The sequence below is a fragment of the Pan troglodytes genome, chromosome 12 (genome assembly GCF_028858775.2).
Source record: "Pan troglodytes isolate AG18354 chromosome 12, NHGRI_mPanTro3-v2.0_pri, whole genome shotgun sequence".
Classification (NCBI taxonomy): Eukaryota; Metazoa; Chordata; class Mammalia; order Primates; family Hominidae; genus Pan; species Pan troglodytes.
In genome coordinates this window covers 95,758,691-95,778,621 of record NC_072410.2, presented here as the reverse complement: position 1 = coordinate 95,778,621, position 19,931 = coordinate 95,758,691, and the positions used below count along the sequence as shown (strand labels likewise).

Here is a 19,931-nt window from a genome sequence, read left to right as displayed (position 1 = left end):
CCAGCCCCAGGGGAGCTGCGGCTCTGGCTCCTGTTTCCAGTCGGAGTGACCAGCCCTGGGCCTCCTTCCCAGCTTCGGCCCTGGCTCCATGTGGCCCATCTGAGAGGCTGGCCTCAAGCCCGGCGGCAACTCCACATTTCTGTTTTTCCTTTTTTTTCCCTCTTTCCCGGAGTTAACAAGAAGCAGATGTGGCGCACGATGGTTGGAGAGGTGGGGGGAGGAAGGGGGAGGCCGGACCGCCAGCCAGACAGGGGGGAAGGGAGGGGAGCCAGCAGGGAGGAGGAGGCCAGGGCCCGCCCCACAGCCACTCTCGCGCCTCCGAACAGCCACAGGGGCAAAGCCCTGTCACCCCCAGGATCCGGTCATCAGGGAAAGAGGACAGGGAGACCAGAAGAGGGCCAGCTGGGACGAGGGGGCAGACGCCCAGGAGGCAACTTCTGAGACGCAGCTCCTGAGAGGGGCAGGGACCAGGCGCGGGAGGCCAGAGGGGGCACAGAGAACAAACCCCCTCAGAAGTGAAGAGGAGAGCGGAAGGAACCGAGAGGGGACGGACAGGAGCTGAGGAGGAAAGAGGAGGGGAGAGGGGTCAGGCCAGGCAGCCAAGGAGAAGACGTGTGGCCGGGAGCTATCAGCAGGAAACTGGGACGGACGGACGGGCCAGGCTCGGGCTGTCCTGTGGAGCAGCAGCATCCCCGGGGCCGGCAGAGGCGCCAGTGGCTGGGCGGGATGAGTCTCTGAGGGCCACTGTGGAGCGCCCCGCCATGGCCCCCCGCACCCTCTGGAGCTGCTACCTCTGCTGCCTGCTGACGGCAGCTGCAGGGGCCGCCAGCTACCCTCCTCGAGGTTTCAGCCTCTACACAGGGTCCAGTGGGGCCCTCAGCCCCGGGGGCCCCCAGGCCCAGGTTGCCCCCCGGCCAGCCAGCCGCCACAGGTAAGAGTCTGGATCCCAGCCCGAGGCTTGGGTGGTGAGGAAGGGGTCAGAATGCCACCTCCGCCTGGCTCTCTGCTGTGTCCGCTAATGCAGGGCAGAGGGGGAGTGAGAAGCCCATCCATCAGGTGGCTCCTCACATGCCCACCTTCCCACGGGGCCTTTTCCAGGACCCCCTGAACACATATGTTCCCTGGGTCACCTAGGGGGTCCGCTCCCACATGCCCCAGGGAAGCTACCCTGAGGGGACCGGGCCAGGCCTTCCTCCCAGCTGCCCTCTGTATCCTAGCCCCAGAGCCTCAGGGAGAACTTTTGTCCCCTTCTAGGGCTCCCTTGGCCCCATCCAGTAATCCATAATTCTGACACCACTCCAGCTCTGTTCCCTCCAGCCCTCCAGCCAGACACAGATCAGAGGCCGGCGTGAATGGGGCCAGGAGTATAGAACTGCAATCCCCAAGAGGGGCAGGCTCATCAATGGCTTATTCTCTACTTAACCCCAAGCTGGCCTGCCCGTCTTCTCCTGGAGGGGTGGGGTGGAAGCCAGTGTTCAGATCACCCACAGGGCCCGGGCTGGCTATGCACACACAGCATGCCAAACTGGGGACTGAGACAGGCCCAGAAAGGGACACACATGATTGTGTACATTCAGAGGCTCCCCGGGACCCCACCGCCATGAGGATTGACTGCTCTGTGGTTTTCCATTCTGCGCCTCTCCCCATCTTGAAAAGTCTTTATCTGCTTCTGCTACACAGGAAAGCGTGGGGGATAGGGAGGGTGGCCATGCCAAAGCCCTTGCTCTCACTGATCCCCAAGGGCTCTGCATCTTTGGAGCCTTCTTCAGCCCCTCTGGTAGCCCCTGGGCCCTCCTCCAGGGCGTGGATCTTTGGTCCTTGGACCCAGAGGGGGTTGTACCTACAGGAACTGGTGTGCCTATGTGGTGACCCGGACAGTGAGCTGTGTCCTTGAGGATGGAGTGGAGACATATGTCAAGTACCAGCCTTGTGCCTGGGGCCAGCCCCAGTGTCCCCAAAGCATCATGTGAGTCCCAGGGCTGGGGAACGGGCCCTTGGTGGGAACTGGGTGAGGGCAGATGGTGGGTGGCTGACTCAGGGAGTCTGTATGAAGCAGGGAGCGAGGGCAGGACAGGGGCTAGGGTCACAGCCATTTTGAGGAGATACTGAGACCACAGTTTGGCTGGTGGGAGACTGAGGGCAAACCTGCCTCACGTGCCAGCCCCAGATGCCTTCTCTGGGATGGCTCAGGCTCAAGCAGAGGAGTTCAAGGTTCCAGCACAGGGCAAGGGAAGGAAGAGCAGGGATTTAACCCTTGGCCAAAAAGCTGACAGCTGTCAGCTAAGCAAGGCCACATGTTGGACAGTAAGAGGGACCCAGCCTGAGGGACAGGCCATGCCCACCAGCAGCTGCCCACCCCCGAGGACAGGGACCAGGGTCACTGACAGTACAGGGAGGAATAAAGAGGCCTCCTTCTGCCTCTGCCAGGTACCGCCGCTTCCTCCGCCCTCGCTACCGTGTGGCCTACAAGACAGTGACCGACATGGAGTGGAGGTGCTGTCAGGGTTATGGGGGCGATGACTGTGCTGAGAGTCCTGCTCCAGCGCTGGGGCCTGCGTCTTCCACACCACGGCCCCTGCCCCGGCCTGCCCGCCCCAACCTCTCTGGCTCCAGTGCAGGCAGCCCCCTCAGTGGACTGGGGGGAGAAGGTGAGTGTGGGAGCTGCTGCGAGGGTGGCAAGTTCCAAATGGTGATCCAATGCAATGGGAAATGTGGGGCCAGGCTGCTGGGGGAGTCTTCTCTGGCTCTATGCCAGAGAGAAGAGAGGGGCAGAAGCGTTAGTGAGATCGCAGAGATTCCCTGCCCGTGTGTGTGTGTGTGTGTGTGTGTGTGTGTATTTGTGTGTCTGTGTGAGAGAGAGGGAGAGAGCACGCAAAAGATGGAGAGACTGAGAAAAAGAAGGCCAAAAAAGAGAAGGTGCTTGCACATGCCCACATGTGGCCAAGATCCTTCAAACAGCTGCAGGAGAAAGGGGCATTCCTTTGAGAAGCTTGGTCCGTGGGGACAGACAGTTGAGACTACAAATCCTAGCATGCATTGCACCTGACTACAGATCCCAGACCCCTCCGTGGCCTCTGGAGACCGCAGGTCCCAGCATGCAGCAGTTCCCGTGGCTTGCCTTCTCTCCTGCGTGCTGCACACCGGATGTGCTGTTTCCCTGCCCCGAGATAGCCGTACTATAATTATGCAAACAGGAACTCCTGGCCAACTCTCACCATCCACAGAGCCTCTTGTTTGTCCCCGTGGTGTTGCAGGGAAGTGTCACCCAGTGGTAGCTACTGTTGTGGCATCCAGAGTGCCTCCCTACACTCCCATTTCGCCCCTCTTGACGGCCCCATGACAGAAGAGTGTCATTATCCTTTCACAGAAGAGGAAAGAGTTTCCAAGAAGTTAAGAGGCACTCTGGGCAGGTGGAAAGGACATGGACCTGGGGGCTGGATAGATGGTCTGGGTTTGAAACTTAGCACTGTCATTTATTAAACCTGTGATCCATGGCCAGGCACCTAATGTCTCTGGTCGAGTTTCCCAGACTATATGATGGGAAGAGTTCATGGTATCTCCCCAGGGGAGTTATTGAAGAACAGAGCCATGGTTCATATTTGGCCTAGAGGCATTCAGTGAATGGAGTTTCTTTTTTTTTCTCTTGCCAAAATCACCCAAAGGAGAGGCAGAACCAGCCTGGGCATCTGACCCTTGCTGGAGCTGGGGTGAGCAGGGGCCTTGAGCTCTGGGGTCCAGCCCCTCTGCCTTCTGCCTTCCCCTCTCCTCAGGTCCTGGGGAGTCAGAGAAGGTGCAGCAGCTGGAGGAACAGGTGCAGAGCCTGACCAAGGAGCTGCAAGGCCTGCGGGGCGTCCTGCAAGGACTGAGCGGGCGCCTGGCAGAGGATGTGCAGAGGGCTGTGGAGACGGCCTTCAACGGGAGGCAGCAGCCAGCTGACGCGGCTGCCCGCCCTGGGGTGCATGAAACCCTCAATGAGATCCAGCACCAGCTGCAGCTCCTGGACACCCGCGTCTCCACCCACGACCAGGAGCTGGGTCACCTCAACAACCATCATGGCGGCGGCAGCAGCAGTGGGGGCAGCAGGGCCCCAGCCCCAGCCTCAGCCCCTCCGGGCCCCAGTGAGGAGCTGCTGCGGCAGCTGGAGCAGCGGTTGCAGGAGTCCTGCTCCGTGTGCCTGGCCGGGCTAGATGGCTTCCGCCGGCAGCAGCAGGAGGACAGGGAGCGGCTGCGAGCGATGGAGAAGCTGCTGGCCTCGGTGGAGGAGCGGCAACGGCACCTGGCAGGGCTGGCGGTGGGCCGCAGGCCCCCTCAGGAATGCTGCTCTCCAGAGCTGGGCCGGCGACTGGCAGAGCTGGAGCGCAGGCTGGATGTCGTGGCCGGCTCAGTGACAGTGCTGAGTGGGCGGCGAGGCACAGAGCTGGGAGGAGCCGCGGGGCAGGGAGGCCACCCCCCAGGCTACACCAGCTTGGCCTCCCGCCTGTCTCGCCTGGAGGACCGCTTCAACTCCACCCTGGGCCCCTCGGAGGAGCAGGAGGAGAGCTGGCCTGGGGCTCCTGGGGGGCTGAGCCACTGGCTGCCTGCTGCCCGGGGCCGACTAGAGCAGTTGGGGGGGCTGCTGGCCAATGTGAGCGGGGAGCTGGGGGGGCGGTTGGATCTGTTGGAGGAGCAGGTGGCAGGGGCCATGCAGGCATGCGGGCAGCTCTGCTCTGGGGCCCCTGGGGAGCAGGACTCTCAAGTCAGTGAGATCCTCAGTGCCTTGGAACGCAGGGTGCTGGACAGTGAGGGGCAGCTGCGGCTGGTGGGCTCCGGCCTGCACACGGTGGAAGCAGCGGGGGAGGCCCGGCAGGCCACGCTGGAGGGATTACAAGAGGTTGTGAGCCGGCTCCAGGATCGTGTGGATGCCCAGGATGAGACAGCTGCAGAGTTCACACTACGGCTGAATCTCACTGCGGCCCGGCTAGGCCAACTGGAGGGGCTGCTGCAGGCCCATGGGGATGAGGGCTGTGGGGCCTGTGGCGGAGTCCAAGAGGAACTAGGCCGCCTTCGGGATGGTGTGGAGCGCTGCTCCTGCCCCCTGTTGCCTCCTCGGGGTCCTGGGGCTGGTCCAGGTGTTGGGGGCCCAAGCCGTGGGCCCCTGGACGGCTTCAGCGTGTTTGGGGGCAGCTCAGGCTCAGCCCTGCAGGCCCTGCAAGGAGAGCTCTCTGAGGTTATTCTCACCTTCAGCTCCCTCAATGACTCACTGAATGAGCTCCAGACCACTGTGGAGGGCCAGGGCGCTGATCTGGCTGACCTGGGGGCAACCAAGGACCGTATCATTTCTGAGATTAACAGGCTGCAGCAGGAGGCCACAGAGCATGCTACAGAGAGTGAAGAGCGCTTCCGAGGCCTAGAGGAGGGACAAGCACAGGCCGGCCAGTGCCCCAGCTTAGAGGGGCGATTGGGCCGTCTTGAGGGTGTCTGTGAACGGTTGGACACTGTGGCTGGGGGACTGCAGGGCCTGCGCGAGGGCCTTTCCAGACACGTGGCTGGGCTCTGGGCTGGGTTCCGGGAAACCAACACCACCAGCCAGACGCAGGCAGCCCTGCTGGAGAAGCTGGTCGGGGGACAGGCGGGCCTGGGCAGGCGGCTGGGTGCCCTTAACAGCTCCCTGCAGCTCCTGGAGGACCGTCTGCACCAGCTCAGCCTGAAGGACCTCACTGGTGAGGGGACAAAAGGCATGAGGGGACCCCTTTCAAGCCCCTTATTTTTCTTCCCCCTCCCCCAGCCCAGCTTCCAACTCATCTGCTTTCTCCTTGCTTTTCCCAGCATGAATTGCAGCCCCAGCCAGTATTCCAGGTGTTATAGTTTGCCTGCAAGAGATGATGCAAGGTCCTAGCTCCCCGCCCTCCCTCTGGCTGCTCACTAGGCCTGTGGGTGGAGAGAGGATGTTGCTCTGCCAGCCAGGGATCCAGCATATGCAGCAAGGGACCCCATCGCCCCCTCAGCCTGCAAAGCTCCACCTGTTCCATCCATCTTCTCCCTGTTCATGAAGCCACCACCCACCTTCCTTACCCATTGGAAACTCCTTTTATGGCCCTCCTTCAACTCAATTTTGTCACTGTAGGGCCTGCAGGAGAGGCTGGGCCCCCAGGGCCTCCTGGGCTGCAGGGACCCCCAGGCCCTGCTGGACCTCCAGGATCACCAGGCAAGGACGGGCAAGAGGGCCCCATCGGGCCACCAGGTATGTGCACTGAGACCCTTGCTGCAGTCAGGGTTGCCACTGCCCCCTCCAACCCTGACCCCCGCTGGCAGCCCCAGGCTTGACATTCCACTCTGAACTTGACAAGGGGAATTGGGTACTACCTGACTGATAAGGGAAAATCAGAGGAAAGTGAGGAGGAACTGTGATAGTCACTGTGTTTGGTTAATGGGTATTAGGAGGCTAATGGATAATGTTGGCCCCACTGCAGTACTGGAGACTAAAGCTGAGTCTATTATAGCTGTCTGGGGTGTGAAAGGCTGGGATGGCCCAGCAGTTGAACAGAATGGACCCTACCTATTCCTGTTTTTCTTGATACCCCAATTCCTGCTTTGAAGTCCATGTAGCACCCAGCACAACAGGAGAGCCTCAGCAGATGTTTGCTGAGTGACTTAGTGAGAGCTGCTTTATTTCTCACTGCTCCCTTTCCTCTTCTCACAGGTCCTCAAGGTGAACAGGGTGAGTGCCTTTCATTTGATTCTGGAGGGAGAAGTGACTAGGGGTTGGAGGATAGAGGTCCTTGGGCAGCCCTGGGCTGGGGATCCAGCAGGGGAAGGGGGCTGGCACTCTGCCCTGAGCATCCCCTTTAACATCCACCCTTCCCACTCAGGAGTGGAGGGGGCACCAGCAGCCCCTGTGCCCCGAGTGGCATTTTCAGCTGCTCTGAGTTTGCCCCGGTCTGAACCAGGCACGGTCCCCTTCGACAGAGTCCTGCTCAATGATGGAGGCTATTATGATCCAGAGACAGGTAGTCCTGGGAGGGGCTGGGTTGAACGGTTGGAGAAATGGGTGAGGTGTGCAGTGATATCTTCCCATTCTTGCCTTTTCCGACAGTGTGAATCTTCATTCTCTGATTTGGGGAGACCCCGGCTCTTTCTTCATTTATTCATTCTCAGGCAGTGGGGAGAAGAAGTAGTCATTCATTTATTCATTCATTCAGCAGATCTTTACTGGGGCCTGCTCCTGCCCAGGCACTGTTTTAAGTGCTGGGATAGTGAACATAGTGAACAAAGCCCCCAGTTCCCTGCCGCTCACATTCCAGTGAGGTGAAAAGACCCAGCGGGTCCCTCCTCAGTCCAGGAGTTCTGGTGCGCTCCCCGGAGCTTCCCTGGTCCCCCTGACTGCTATCCTTGTCCCCAGGCGTGTTCACAGCGCCACTGGCTGGACGTTACTTGCTGAGCGCGGTGCTGACTGGGCACCGGCACGAGAAAGTGGAGGCCGTGCTGTCCCGCTCCAACCAGGGCGTGGCCCGCGTAGACTCCGGTGGCTACGAGCCTGAGGGCCTGGAGAATAAGCCGGTGGCCGAGAGCCAGCCCAGCCCGGGCACCCTGGGCGTCTTCAGCCTCATCCTGCCGCTGCAGGCCGGGGACACGGTCTGCGTCGACCTGGTCATGGGGCAGCTGGCGCACTCGGAGGAGCCGCTCACCATCTTCAGCGGGGCCCTGCTCTATGGGGACCCAGAGCTTGAACACGCGTAGACTGGGGTCCCGCCCGACGTGTCTATGTCGGCTGAAGAGACAGCGGGGGCGGCGGGCTCCTGGGGTCTCGCCTGAGACGGGGCACCCAGCCCTGGGCGAGCGCCGCACCCGGGCCCGCAGCGGCACCGCGCCCAGAGCGGCCTCTCCCCATGCCCGGGGCGCGCCGGCTCAGGGAGGCTCGGGGCCGCCCATGCAGACTTTTGGCCTGGCGCGATCCCCCAAGAACCCCTCCAGGGCCGGCCTGCGGAGGAGCCGATCCTCGCACCCTCCGCTCCCTCCACTGGCCCTCCAGGTCGATTCCCTGTGCTAGAGGCTCCCCCGCGCGGGCGCCGCCCACCGCCGTACTAAACGATCGAGGAATAAAGACACTTGGTTTTTCTAAAAAAAACTAAACGAACCGTTCTGCTACGGTACGGGGTCGGGGGCTGCCGGGCGTGCACAGGGCACGGGGCAGGAGAGACGACGGCCTCCGGAGAGGACCCCGGGTTCCGCACTGCGCTCGCCGCCTCCGCCCAGCTCGGGGCGGCTCGGGGTTGGCTCAGGCAGCAAGCGGCGCCCGCCCGGCTCCTGCGACGTCTCCCCTGTGTCACGCCCGTTTCGCCGGCGTCCGCCAGGGGGCGCTCTGCGTTCCCGCCACGTGAGGCTGCGGCCCACCCGGCGGGTACCGCTGCTCCGCGGCGGAGGCGTGGCCTCGGCTGGGACTAACCGGGGCGGGGCGGGGCGGGGCGGGGCGGGGCGGGGCCGCCTCGACCGCGGGCTTCAGGCAGGGCTGCAGATGCGAGGCCCAGCTGTACCTCGCGGGTCCAGGGTCGGGAGTCGGAGACGCAGGTGCAGGAGAGGGCGGGGCAAGTAGCGCATTTTCTCTTTGCATTCTCGAGATCGCTTAGCCGCGCTTTAAAAAGGTTTGCATCAGCTGTGAGTCCATCTGACAAGCGAGGAAACTAAGGCTGAGAAGTGGGAGGCGTTGCCATCTGCAGGCCCAGGCAACCTGCTACGGAAAGACCGGGGACCAAGACCTCTGGGTTGGCTTTCCTAGACCAGCTCGGGTCTTCGGGTGTCGCGAGGAAGGGCCCTGCTCCTTTCGTTCCCTGCACCCCTGGCCGCTGCAGGTGGCTCCCTGGAGGAGGAGCTCCCACGCGGAGGAGGAGCCAGGGCAGCTGGGAGCGGGGACACCATCCTCCTGGATAAGAGGCAGAGGCCGGGAGGAACCCCGTCAGCCGGGCGGGCAGGAAGCTCTGGGAGCAGCCTTATGGAAGAGAAGCAGATCCTGTGCGTGGGGCTAGTGGTGCTGGACGTCATCAGCCTGGTGGACAAGTACCCTAAGGAGGACTCGGAGATAAGGTAGGGGCGCCCAGGTCCCCTAGGGGACCCCAGGGGCTGCTGCAGTCCAGCATTTGTGCCAGCGACCGAGGCTGCAGAGACCCCGCAGTGAGGCCCTGAGAACCCGGCTTCAAGGCCGGACCCGCGCCCTCTACCCGGGAATCCTGGGGGGGCTCCCAGCATGACAGAAGAGAGGAAGGAATTGAGGCCTTTAATAAGAAGACCCAGGATTTAATAGCATCGTGTTAGCCAATTTCCATTTCAACTCAGGCATCAGGTGTCAGGTGTCAGGCATCAGGATCCCCATTTTACTGATAAGCAAGTATAGATTCAGAGACCAAGGAGCTTATCCAGGGGCACACAGCTACCTGCTTCTGCTGTTTCTTTTTAAACCCCAAGCCTATGCACTTGCCTCTCATCAACATTTACTTCTAACTTATTTATCCACATATCTCGCACCTATTTCTGAGAAAGATTTGAGGTAGCTTACAGTAAAAAGTATGTACAGTTAAACTGTTGGAGAACATTTAAGACCATGGTATTTGAGCTTCAACTATAGCTCAGGGCTTGCTGGAGGCCTTGCTGGAGGCAAACATGAGATGCCATGGGTTATGTATGGATAGAGCTGTTCATGAGCCCTGGCAAGCTTTTTCCTGTTGCTAAATTCCAAGAGAAGTTTACCAGAAGTCCTTTTCACAGAGGTCAATGAACACCGTTTAGTAATGGGAAACATCTTTCTCAGTTGTCTGCTAGAAACTGAAGAGTCAGTTGTTGGTTCTTTTTTTTTTTTTTTTTTTTTTTTTTTTTTTTTTTTTTTGAGACAGGGTCTCATTCTGTCGTCCAGGCTGGAGTGCAGTGGTGCAACCATGCTCACTGCAGCCTTGACCTCCAGACTCAAGTGATCCTCCCACCTCAGCCTCCTGAGTAGCTGGGACCACACATGCACGCCACCATCCCAGCTGTATTTTAAATTTTGTATAGGGATGGGTTCTCACTATACTGATCAGAGTGGTCTTGAGCTCCTGGGCTCAAGCAGTCCTCCTGCTTTGGCCTCTCAAAGTGCTGGGATTACAGGCGTGAGCCACTGCACCCAGCCGATTTGTTGGTTCTTTTTCTTTTTGAGACAGAGTCTCACTCTGTTGCCCAGGCTGGAATGCAGTGGCATGATCTTGGCTCACTGCACCTCCGCCTCCTGGATTCAAGCGATTCTCCTGCCTCAACCTCCTGGGTAGCTGGGATTACAGGCGTACGCCACCATGCCCCACTAATTTTTTTTTCTTTTGTAGAGACAGGGCTTTTCTTTGTAAAGACATGTTGGCCATGCTGGTCTCAAACTTCTAATCTCAAGTGATCTGCCCATCTCAGTCCCCCAAAGTGCTGGGATTACAGGCATGAGCCACCACACCCGGCTTATTGGTTCTTGTATTTCCTCTTGATAAGGGCTCCACCATTACACTGTAATGCTGTGAAGGCATTTCTGTGGGGCGGGACACTAGCTTTCTCTTGGTGCAGTCAGTGAGTGCTTAGAACACTGAGAATTGCTCCTGGGCTATATCAGTTGTCCCAGCTAAGAACTGGATAAGAGGCAGTTCAAGACTGAACTCTACAAAGACACGACAGCGCTGATGGCTGCCAGGCTAACTGAGGTGAGAGACCCCGACACTCCTCAGGCTTTGGGGCCACAAAGCACTATCACATATATTATTTTATACTCTCCTCCCAGCAGCCCATGGGAACTGTGTAAAGATCAGTGAAATCCTTTATATAGATAAGGAAGCTGAAGATTTGGAGATGTTTTTTAAGGCCACGGAGTTAAATGGTGGCACAGCGGCAGCTGCAGCTCGAATCTCCTAGTGTGGAGTCCAGGGTCCCTGCCCTCTGTCATCTCCTGTATACCCTGTCCCTTTGCTGCTGACCATCTCTTGGAGTTGACCCTTTGCTTTGGTTTGCCAGAGGTTAGGGCCCCTTGCCAGGGGTGCAGGGACAGTGGGGAAGGGGCACGGGCATGCCACTGTGTAGACCTAACCCACTGTGCAAGGTCGAGGCAGCCACAGGACATGGCACTCAGTGAGGAGTTGGGTTCATCTCAGGGGAACAGTGCAAATTCCAGGGCCACAGGTTCTCCAAGGACCGTGGAGCGCCTGGGAAAAGACTCAGTGCTTCTTTCTGTCAGAGCTGAAGTCCCATTTCCTCTCAGCTTAATTCTGTCGGGAAGGTAGGAGAAGGAGGTCCTGCTAGCACCCACACTGATGGGGCAGGTTCTGAAGGTGGGCACTGAGCGAGGCACTTCTCTAAAGGGCCCCTTCCCATGTCCATCATGCTTCCTGCACTCCAGGCCATGCCTCCCCCGCAGCCCCATGGCCCTGGTTCCCTGCAGCCTGGCTCCTGAACTGTTGTGCCTCCCAGAGGAGCACATCCGAGTGGGGACCCAGTCCTTCCTGGGTGTCTCAGCCCCACCTGTCCTAGGGTCTCTGTGCTTGACAGGCAGTTGGGGACTCTCGGGAGCCGCCACCTGGAGCTCAGCCAGACCCCTGGGACGTGTCCTTTTTTTTATTTTTTGAGTTGGAGTTTTCCTCTTGTTGCCCAGGCTGGAGTGCAATGGTGCGATCTTGGCTCACTGCAACCTCCGCCTCCAGAGTTCAAGCAATTCTCCTGCCTCAGCATCCCGAGTAGCTGGGATTACAGGCATGTGCCACCACACCCGACTAATTTTGTACTTTCAGTAGAGATGGGGTTTCTCCATGTTGGTCAGGATGGTCTCGAACTCCTGACGTCAGGCGATCCGCCTGCCTCAGCCTCCCAAAGTGCTGGGATTACAGGCGTGAGCCACCGCGCCCGGCCTTTAGCTGAGCATTTCTGCACAGGAAATATCAGTGTGACTTTGAAGGGTTTCCCCGGAGTAAAATTCTATATCCTTTCTTAGAAACCTCAATGCTTGGGCCTAACAACTTTTAGTTTTAAAATACGGAGTAAATAGCAATGGCTTTGGGGTCAGGAAATTGGGTTCCCACATCAACTTTGTCCTTAACTATTGATCAAGTCAGATCCCTCGAGATTCCTCCTTTTTTTTCATATCTTTTCGTAAAAATTTCTGTAAAGCTGTAAAGCTCAGCTTGAAAATCTTTTTTTTCTTTTTTCTTTCTTTTTTTTTTTTTTTTGGAGACAAAGTCTTACTCTGTCACCCAGGCTGGAGTGCAGTGGCATGATCTCGGCTCACTGCAACCTCCACCCTCTGGGTTCAAAAGATTCTCCTGCCTCAGCCTCCCAAGTAGCAGGGATTACAGGCACCTGCCACCACACCCGGCTCATTTTTGTATTTTTAGTAGAGACAGGGTTTCAACATCTTGGCCAGGCTGGTCTTGAACTCCTGACCTCGTGATCCACCCGCCTCAGCCTCCCAAAGTGCTGAGATTATGGGCGTGAGCCACTGCACCTGGCCAGCTTGAAAATCTTTGACCAGCTGGGTGCAGTGGCTCATACCTATAATCCCAGCACTTTGGGAGGCCAAGGCAGGAGGATCACTTGAGCCGAGGAGTTCGGGACCAGCCTGGGCAACATAAGAAGATGCCATCTCTATGAAAAAATTTTTTAAATTAGCGGGGCATGGTGATGCACACCTATAATCCCAGCTACTTGGGAGACTAAGGTGGGGGGATCAGTTGAGCTGGGGAAGTTGAGGCTGCAGTGAACCATGATCATGCCATTGCACTCCAGCCTGGGTGACAGAGTGACTCTGTCTCAAAAAAACAAAAAAATTACTATCCTTTGTCATTGTTGTTATTGTTGTTTTTGAGACAGGATCTCACTCTGCCACCCAGGCTGGAGTGCAGTATCATGGCTCACCCCAGCCTAAACCTCCCGGGCTCATACGCTCCCCCAACTTCAGCCTCCTGAGTAGCTGGGACCATGGGTATGCACCACAATACCTAGCTAATTTTTAATTTTTTTTTTTTTTTTTAAGAGACAAGAGCTCCCTTTGGTTGCCCAGGCTGGTCTCGAACTTCTGGGCTCAAGTGATCCTCCTGCTTTGGCCTCCCAAAGTGCTGGGATTATAGGCATGAGCCACTGTGCCTGTCCTACTATCATTTTTTTTCTAATGACATCATGCTCCCCTTTTCTCAAAACTGAAGTTTCGCGTACAAATATGCTTTGGCCTAAAAATTCTGGTTCAGTTTTTTCTCTTAATTCGTGGTTCTTTGGTACTGTTCCTTTTATTGTAAACTGCCACAATTATTATTATTATTGGAACTGGCACAATAGAAATAACACCACCATTCTTACCTCAAAGGTAATAACATTCATTAATGATTTCTCATTTGGGCTCCAGTAACACTGTGAGGGGATCAGTGCGTTGACCCTCTACGTGGAAGTTATCATTTTTGCTGCTGATGACAATGAAGCCCTTCAGGTGTGTCTTGTTAGTTTCCTTTTGATTGGTTTTTAGTAAAGATGGAGAAGTGCTCCCTGCTGCCACTTCTTAAACGACCAATGTCCAGGTTTGCTGTCCTGTCTTACTCGTTTGATTTTATAGCTCTGCAGTTTCTATTGAAGTAGACACTCCTAACACAGGGGTAGGTGTAAATGTGATACCTTTGGGAAGAGGCACTTAGTCCCCGAGGTCCTTGGAGTTGCTCCAGCTCTCAAGGAGGAGGCCAAAGGTGCAGCCTCTAGAGCAGCTCTGACTGAGGTGAAAGGTGAGGAGGAGATGACCTGGAGTTAGTGGGTCTCTCGAATAGTGATGGACCCAAGTGAGTGGTTTCCTGTTGCCCTAGGAACAGATGGAAATATTGAAAGGAACTGCTGTCAGCTTGAATTTAGCCTGGGCTGGGGAGGTAGACACCGCTCTCAGCCAAGCTCCTTCCCTTGGCCGGCCTCGGCTGCCCCGGGTACAAAGTGAGACGTCGGCCTAGATGCTTTCTGAGAGGAGTCCCCAGCTGTTACATTCTGTAGGCCCCTATACAGGAGACTGTGCTTGGGATCAGCCTGCTGGGGCTGCAGGGACCCTCCCTGTGCTTTGCAGGTGTTTGTCCCAGAGATGGCAGCGCGGAGGCAACGCGTCCAACTCCTGCACCGTTCTCTCCCTGCTCGGAGCCCCCTGTGCCTTCATGGGCTCAATGGCTCCTGGCCATGTTGCTGAGTAAGTCCAGGAGGGAGAGCCCACTGGGGAAGGCCTGCCTGCATCGTTGGGGGAGAAGAAGGATGTATCCACCCTGGGTGGATGGGGGATTAGAAATGGGTTGTGTCCAGCAGAAACGCAGGGAGGGGGCCTGGCGGAGCACCAGACGCCCAGCCCTGCCTTGGCGTGGCCTCTCTGCGGTTCGGGGGCTGATGCTGCCCCTGTGAAGCTTTCCTTGCCACAGCTTGTTTCCTGGACACTCCTGGAGCCTGCTTCAGCCTCTTCCTTTCTCCTTCCTTGCTTCCTGCAGACTCTGCGGTGGATTTGCCTTTGCCTTATCTTAAGTCCCTTATCCTGGCCATGCTTGAGGCAGAAGGCAGTTAGGGACACGTGGTACCCCTCCTCCCCCAGGTCCAGGCCCACAGTTTCTGTCCCAGTTGAGAGGCAGGGCTGGTGCTCATGTCCCTGTTGTTCACTGAAGCAGTGAGAGTACCCTGTTCAAGGACACCCTGAAGCCACATGCTAAAGCTAGGCTCAGAACCCACACCTCCCAGTTCCCCGGCTGTCAGGGCTATAGCCCTAAATGGCTCATGCACGCCCTCCATGTTGGCTGCTGCAGGGACCTCAGAGCCCTTTGACCCCTGGCGCTGCCGACTCAGCAAGCACTTATCGGGAGGTGAGGCCCACACTTTGCACACTGTGGGCACCGGGGCAGGCTGCCAGGTTGCTGGCCTGTGAAGGGCAGCCCTTTGAACCCTGGTTTGAAGGGGGCTGCTGGCAGAGTTCAACCACCTGAGCTACAGCCAAACTCCCTGCCTTGATGAACTGGCAGGAAGAGAATAGAGGGAGAGAATCTGCCCTGTGAGATGGGACAGGACGGCTCAGAGCCAAGGGCTGGTGACTCATTAAACCTCTTTAATAGCTCCTTTCCTCTGAGCTAGAGGCAGGACTGTGGCTCTGGCTTAGGATGGTCGACTCTCCTTTACATAGCAATCAGGCCAATGGGTGGTTTATTCAGAATTCTCCCCATGTGCTCGACAAACATTTAGAGAGCACCTACCATGTCCCAGGCACTGGGGTGCAAAAGTTATTTGGCAAACCAAACCATATTTCCAATGCTTTGGGAAAGCTACTATTTAAAGGAGTTGTAAGTCAAGGGATGATGCCCTGACTTGGTATCTTTATGCAAATCTGTATTATCCAGCTTTGGTGTTGCTGAAAGCGGGCTCTGGCCAGGTGAGAAAAGCCAGGATGGTGGCTGGACTGCTGGGCATAATTGCCAGTTCTTGAGCACAGAACAAACAATGCATGTCCATAGAGGGTGGGAAGGGCTGGGGCTGACCTCCTTGTCCTTGCCCCTGGGCTCACTCTGCATGGAGGGCATTCCAGGAGAGGGTTCTGGACCAGGCCCATACTGAGTGGCATCAGGCACGGGGAGCCAGCTGATTGCCCAGGAGGGTTCACCTGGCTGCAGGAGGACAAAGCAGTGAGCTGGCTCACCAAGGCAGCACCACTTCCAGGCTGGGCCTCCTGGAGGCAGGCAGAGAGTGAGAGGAATCACAGCATTAGGACTGGGAGGGACTGAGAGAGGACAGCACCATGGATGAGCTTGTGGAGGACAGCTGGGGGCAAAGTATTACCTTGGAGATTAATTATTAATCCTGTTTGGGCATTGCAGGAAACAAGCCACGGTGCCCCCACATGCTTGGTTCAAACAGTGTACAGGTTCTAGGGTCCTGTCTAGCTTTATGAACAGGAGCAAATCCTTTCCAGCATGAGTTGGACTGAAAAACAGAGTCAGGATCGGAGCATGCTTCAGCCAAGACCTAAAAGGATGGCCCTTAGTGTTTCTCTCTCTGAGCTCCAGGCTCTGCACTCCTGCATCTCCTGCCCTGTTGCACTGCCTGTGGCAAGACTGTGATTCCCAGTTCTCTCCCAGCCCCCTTTGCTTGCACCCCTGCCTTTCAGGGTCCCTAGTGGCCCTGCCAGCTACCCTCCAGTCCCCAAAACCCTTGTCGAACTGCACCCCCTTCGGGTTACTCCGCCCTGGCAGTTTTGTCCTGGATGACCTCCGCCGCTATTCTGTGGACCTACGCTACACAGTCTTTCAGACCACAGGCTCCGTCCCCATCGCCACGGTCATCATCAACGAGGCCAGTGGTAGCCGCACCATCCTATACTATGACAGGTTTGTACAACTGTCTGTGCCTTGCCAGCTGCTGCCGCCGCCACCAAAACTCCCAGAACAGGACTCTTCTTCTCTTAGAGGCTCGTGTGCTCCAGCACCCTCTCCCCACTCCTTTTGGAGGTCCAGACCACTTCCAGGCTCTAATCTGTGTCTCCTTGCCCTTTTCCTGGCCCGGCCTCCACCCTAAGCTTCCTGGTGGCCGACTTCAGGCGGCGGGGCGTGGACGTGTCTCAGGTGGCCTGGCAGAGCAAGGGGGACACCCCCAGCTCCTGCTGCATCATCAACAACTCCAATGGCAACCGTACCATTGTGCTCCATGACACGTAAGGCCCCCGGGCCTCGCCCTGCTACAACCCACCAATCAGTTGGCTCAATCAGTTCCCTCACTCGCCACCATGGGCATCCCAACTGCCCCCCTCTGTGGCTTCTGTGTACCAGAAGTTGCTCCCCTGCCAAAATGTCCAGTGATTTCCTAATTGCTTTCAATTAGGGGAAAAGTGAGGTGGGAAGGGATGGGCTTTGCTGTGCCTGGTGACTTGGCCTTGGTCAACACCAAAGAAGGGCAGGCAGGCCTACATAAACTGTAATTTATTAAGTGATTCCTCCATAATTATTAAATCGTTAATCAGCAGCTTGGCTGTGGGTGCGGGGAAACTGTTCTCAGGACAGAAGGGTGGGAGATGGGATTCAACCCTTCTTAAGAAGGGCTGTGGGGGGGTGCCCACTGGGATTTCCAAAGTCAGCCCCAGAGTTGCCAGCCTGCAGCATGGCACCAAGGAGCTGGGGTTTGGGTGTGTAAAAGAGATCAGCCCCCCAAAGTTTCTAGCATGATGAAGCCAGGCCACACATGCCACACACCATTCACAGCCATTGCTGAAGGAGGGGAAAGGAAACACGGGGTCAGCAGATCAGGGTCATCTAACATGGTGCTGACCTGGGGGAAGGGGCTATCCCTCCCTTCAGGGTCCCAGGCCACTCAAGAGAGGCCCCATGGGCCTAGACACTTCTTATCCCTTGCAGACTCCCTCCTGCAGGATTTTAGAGGTTTAGTGTACTAAGAACCTAGTACGTGCCAGGTACTGTTATGGCTGAGAGGGCCCAAGCCCAGCAGCCCTCAGGTTCAGGCTGTTCCTACGGCCCAGCCTGACTGCCAGACCTGGAGGAGGGGCAGCCATCCCTGGGCTTCATATGTGCAGTGAGTGTGAGTAGGCAGGCATATGTGCTACAGGTGACCTTCGCATTGGGCAATCCTAGTCAAATGCTTGTTAAGCAACAATCCGTAGTAACCCTGATCAAGGACACAACATAGCTATTTACAGGAGAGGAGCTCTGAGGAGAAATGTTTCTTGCCCACTGGCCTCAGTCCAGGCACATTCACACACATTACCTGCAACTGCAGCAGGCTGCAAGGGGGCTGGGGGTTTCAGCCCCATTTATCAATGTGGAAGTTGCCTCCCAAAGGCCCGGGCAGATCACACAGCTATAGTTAAGTGGAAGGACTCGGCTACAGAACGTGGAGCGGGGACGTTGGCTGAGTTGAGGTCTCTGGCTCAGGAGGGTCAAGGCAGACCTCTATTGGGAGTCCCCTTTCCTAAACCAGCCAAACACAAACTCTTCCTCAAGTGCTACCTTGACCTCAGGGTTGCAACGGGGAGCTATTAAACGCAGGACAGGGGTGCCATAGGTAAACCCCAATGCTGGGGCGCCAGAAGTGAGGGGGACCAGACAGCCCAGGCAGGGGGTCGCGGGCTTTATACTTTCCCAGGGCTCTGCCTGTGGGAGCCGCGTGCTGCTGCAAGGGATTCTGGGAAGTGTAGGCTTGGCGCTCTCAGTGCATTCTGGGAGATGCAGTCTCCAAGGCGCACAGACCTTGCCAGTTGACATGTGTTGCTGTTCAGTTTACCGAGATAATTTAATCACAACCTCTAACTCAGGAAAGGGCACCCCAGCAGACTGTAACAGGGACAACCCTGGAGCTGAGCCTGAGAATCCTGTGCTGTGGATCCAGCTTCCTATCATGCTGCCAGCAGTGCAGGCACAGGGTCCACAGCTGCCAGTTAGAGATCCTGGCTCTACCTGACCCCATCATGCTCCTCCTTCTCTGTCTTTTCCATCCTGTGACCTAGGAGCCTGCCAGATGTGTCTGCTACGGACTTTGAGAAGGTTGATCTGACCCAGTTCAAGTGGATCCACATTGAGGTAAGCCCTGCCTTACCTGTGTTTCGAGGGGCTCAACCTGCCAGCCTCCTCCACATGTTCTGCCTCCTTGGTTTCTTTGAATCATGAAGTACCTTAGAGATAAATGAACCCAACCCCCTCATTCTCTCTCCATCCTTCCTTATGTCTTCAGGTGAGGAAACTAAGGCCCAGAAAGATTAGATGACTTACTCAAGGTCACACAGCAGAACGTAAGCACAGCTGGCTCCAGGCAAAGTCCTGTGCTTTCTGTGCTACGGGCTGCCCCATTGCCTCCAACTCTGCCTCTGGCGGATGTCTGACTGCTTAGGGCCTGACCCATTACCCCTGGGGAAGCAGGAAGGACAGGGCCTGACTCAGCTCCCAAATAAAGGGAACTAGAGCCTTTACTCCAAGAGAGGTTTTGGAGTCTGGGTGGAAGGAAATCCTGAGAAGTCCTGAGTTCTAGCTCCATCATTTAACCTATGGTAGGTCTTTCACAGTATCTTTTATTCTTTAGTCTTCTCATCTGTGGAATGGAGTAGCTGGTTGATAAGGTCTTCAAAGTCCACGACAGCTCTGAATTTTGTAATTTAGGATGGGGTTCTAGCCCAGCCTCCCCGAGGCCCTCTCCCTCCTCACCCAGAGTTTCAGCGGGGCAGGAAGAATGAGGCAGATTGGCCAGGCAGTGCCCAGCGGTCCTGAGCTGCCCTGTCCTGTACCAGGGCCGGAACGCATCGGAGCAGGTGAAGATGCTGCAGCGGATAGACGCACACAACACCAGGCAGCCTCCAGAGCAGAAGATCCGGGTGTCCGTGGAGGTGGAGAAGCCACGAGAGGAGCTCTTCCAGCTGTTTGGCTACGGAGACGTGGTGGGTGCCCCATTCAGCCTCTCTTTGCCACTTCCAGCTAATTTGGTTCTTAAAGGGAGCCAGAATCCTTTTATCCTGCCTACCACAATTGGAATAGTGGTTCCTGGTTTGGTGGTGTTTGAAGATGGGGGATGGGGGTTAAAGCAAAGAAGTAGACCCCTAGCCTTGGGCTCCAGTGCAGGCCTCAGCAGTGAGCAAGGAGTAGAATGTCTCCACCCCAGGTGGATGCATAGGTGTAAGAATGCCCAGAGGGCTTGGGTAGGGCTTAAACAGCCACAGGGCAAGCCTGTGTGGAAGCATCTCCTCTCTGGGGCTCCCCAGTCTTTTCCTCTGCAGAATGAGGGCACACAACTGTTCTCTGAGGTTTCTTCCAACTCAGGGGTGTCTGGCAGGTTGTGGGGGCTGCTGGGGTGAGGGAAGGGTGGGAAGGAGACTTGCATGAGTCTCTTTTTGAAAAGGCTGGATGTAAATGGAATTTGGGAAGTAATCCCAGCATCATAGCAGAAGTTGGTTGGAGACCATCCAGCCAAGGTCCTCAACCTTG

At 56.9% G+C, this 19,931-nt stretch overlaps 2 protein-coding genes across 10 annotated transcripts in view; both read left to right on the top strand.

Annotated features, from left to right (window-relative positions):
• Positions 1 to 249: 249 nt before the first annotated feature.
• EMILIN1 (elastin microfibril interfacer 1) lies at positions 250 to 8,104 on the top strand. Its single transcript, XM_515351.8, has 8 exons — positions 250 to 931; positions 1,847 to 1,966; positions 2,428 to 2,648; positions 3,771 to 5,699; positions 6,104 to 6,220; positions 6,680 to 6,697; positions 6,849 to 6,986; positions 7,379 to 8,104. The coding sequence occupies exons 1-8, from the start codon at positions 762 to 764 to the stop codon at positions 7,714 to 7,716; spliced, it is 3,051 nt and encodes a 1,016-aa protein (XP_515351.2). The 5' UTR covers positions 250 to 761; the 3' UTR covers positions 7,717 to 8,104.
• Positions 8,105 to 8,443: 339 nt separating this feature from the next.
• The window catches only part of KHK (ketohexokinase), a 13,214-nt gene continuing 1,726 nt past the window's right edge, over positions 8,444 to 19,931 (top strand). Inside the window, exons 1-6 of one of the 9 annotated variants that reach the window (XM_016948223.3) lie at positions 8,452 to 9,057; positions 14,057 to 14,173; positions 16,206 to 16,340; positions 16,529 to 16,663; positions 18,467 to 18,539; positions 19,241 to 19,816. In XM_016948223.3, coding sequence (XP_016803712.1) covers positions 8,966 to 9,057; positions 14,057 to 14,173; positions 16,206 to 16,340; positions 16,529 to 16,663; positions 18,467 to 18,539; positions 19,241 to 19,801 — 1,113 coding nt within the window. In that variant the 5' untranslated portion in view covers positions 8,452 to 8,965 and the 3' untranslated portion in view covers positions 19,802 to 19,816. Of the gene's footprint in view, positions 9,058 to 14,056; positions 14,174 to 16,205; positions 16,341 to 16,528; positions 16,664 to 18,466; positions 18,540 to 19,240; positions 19,817 to 19,931 lie in introns of those variants that run through there. The other 8 variants (XM_016948224.3, XM_003949768.6, XM_016948225.3 and 5 more) reach the window with 8 other exon arrangements.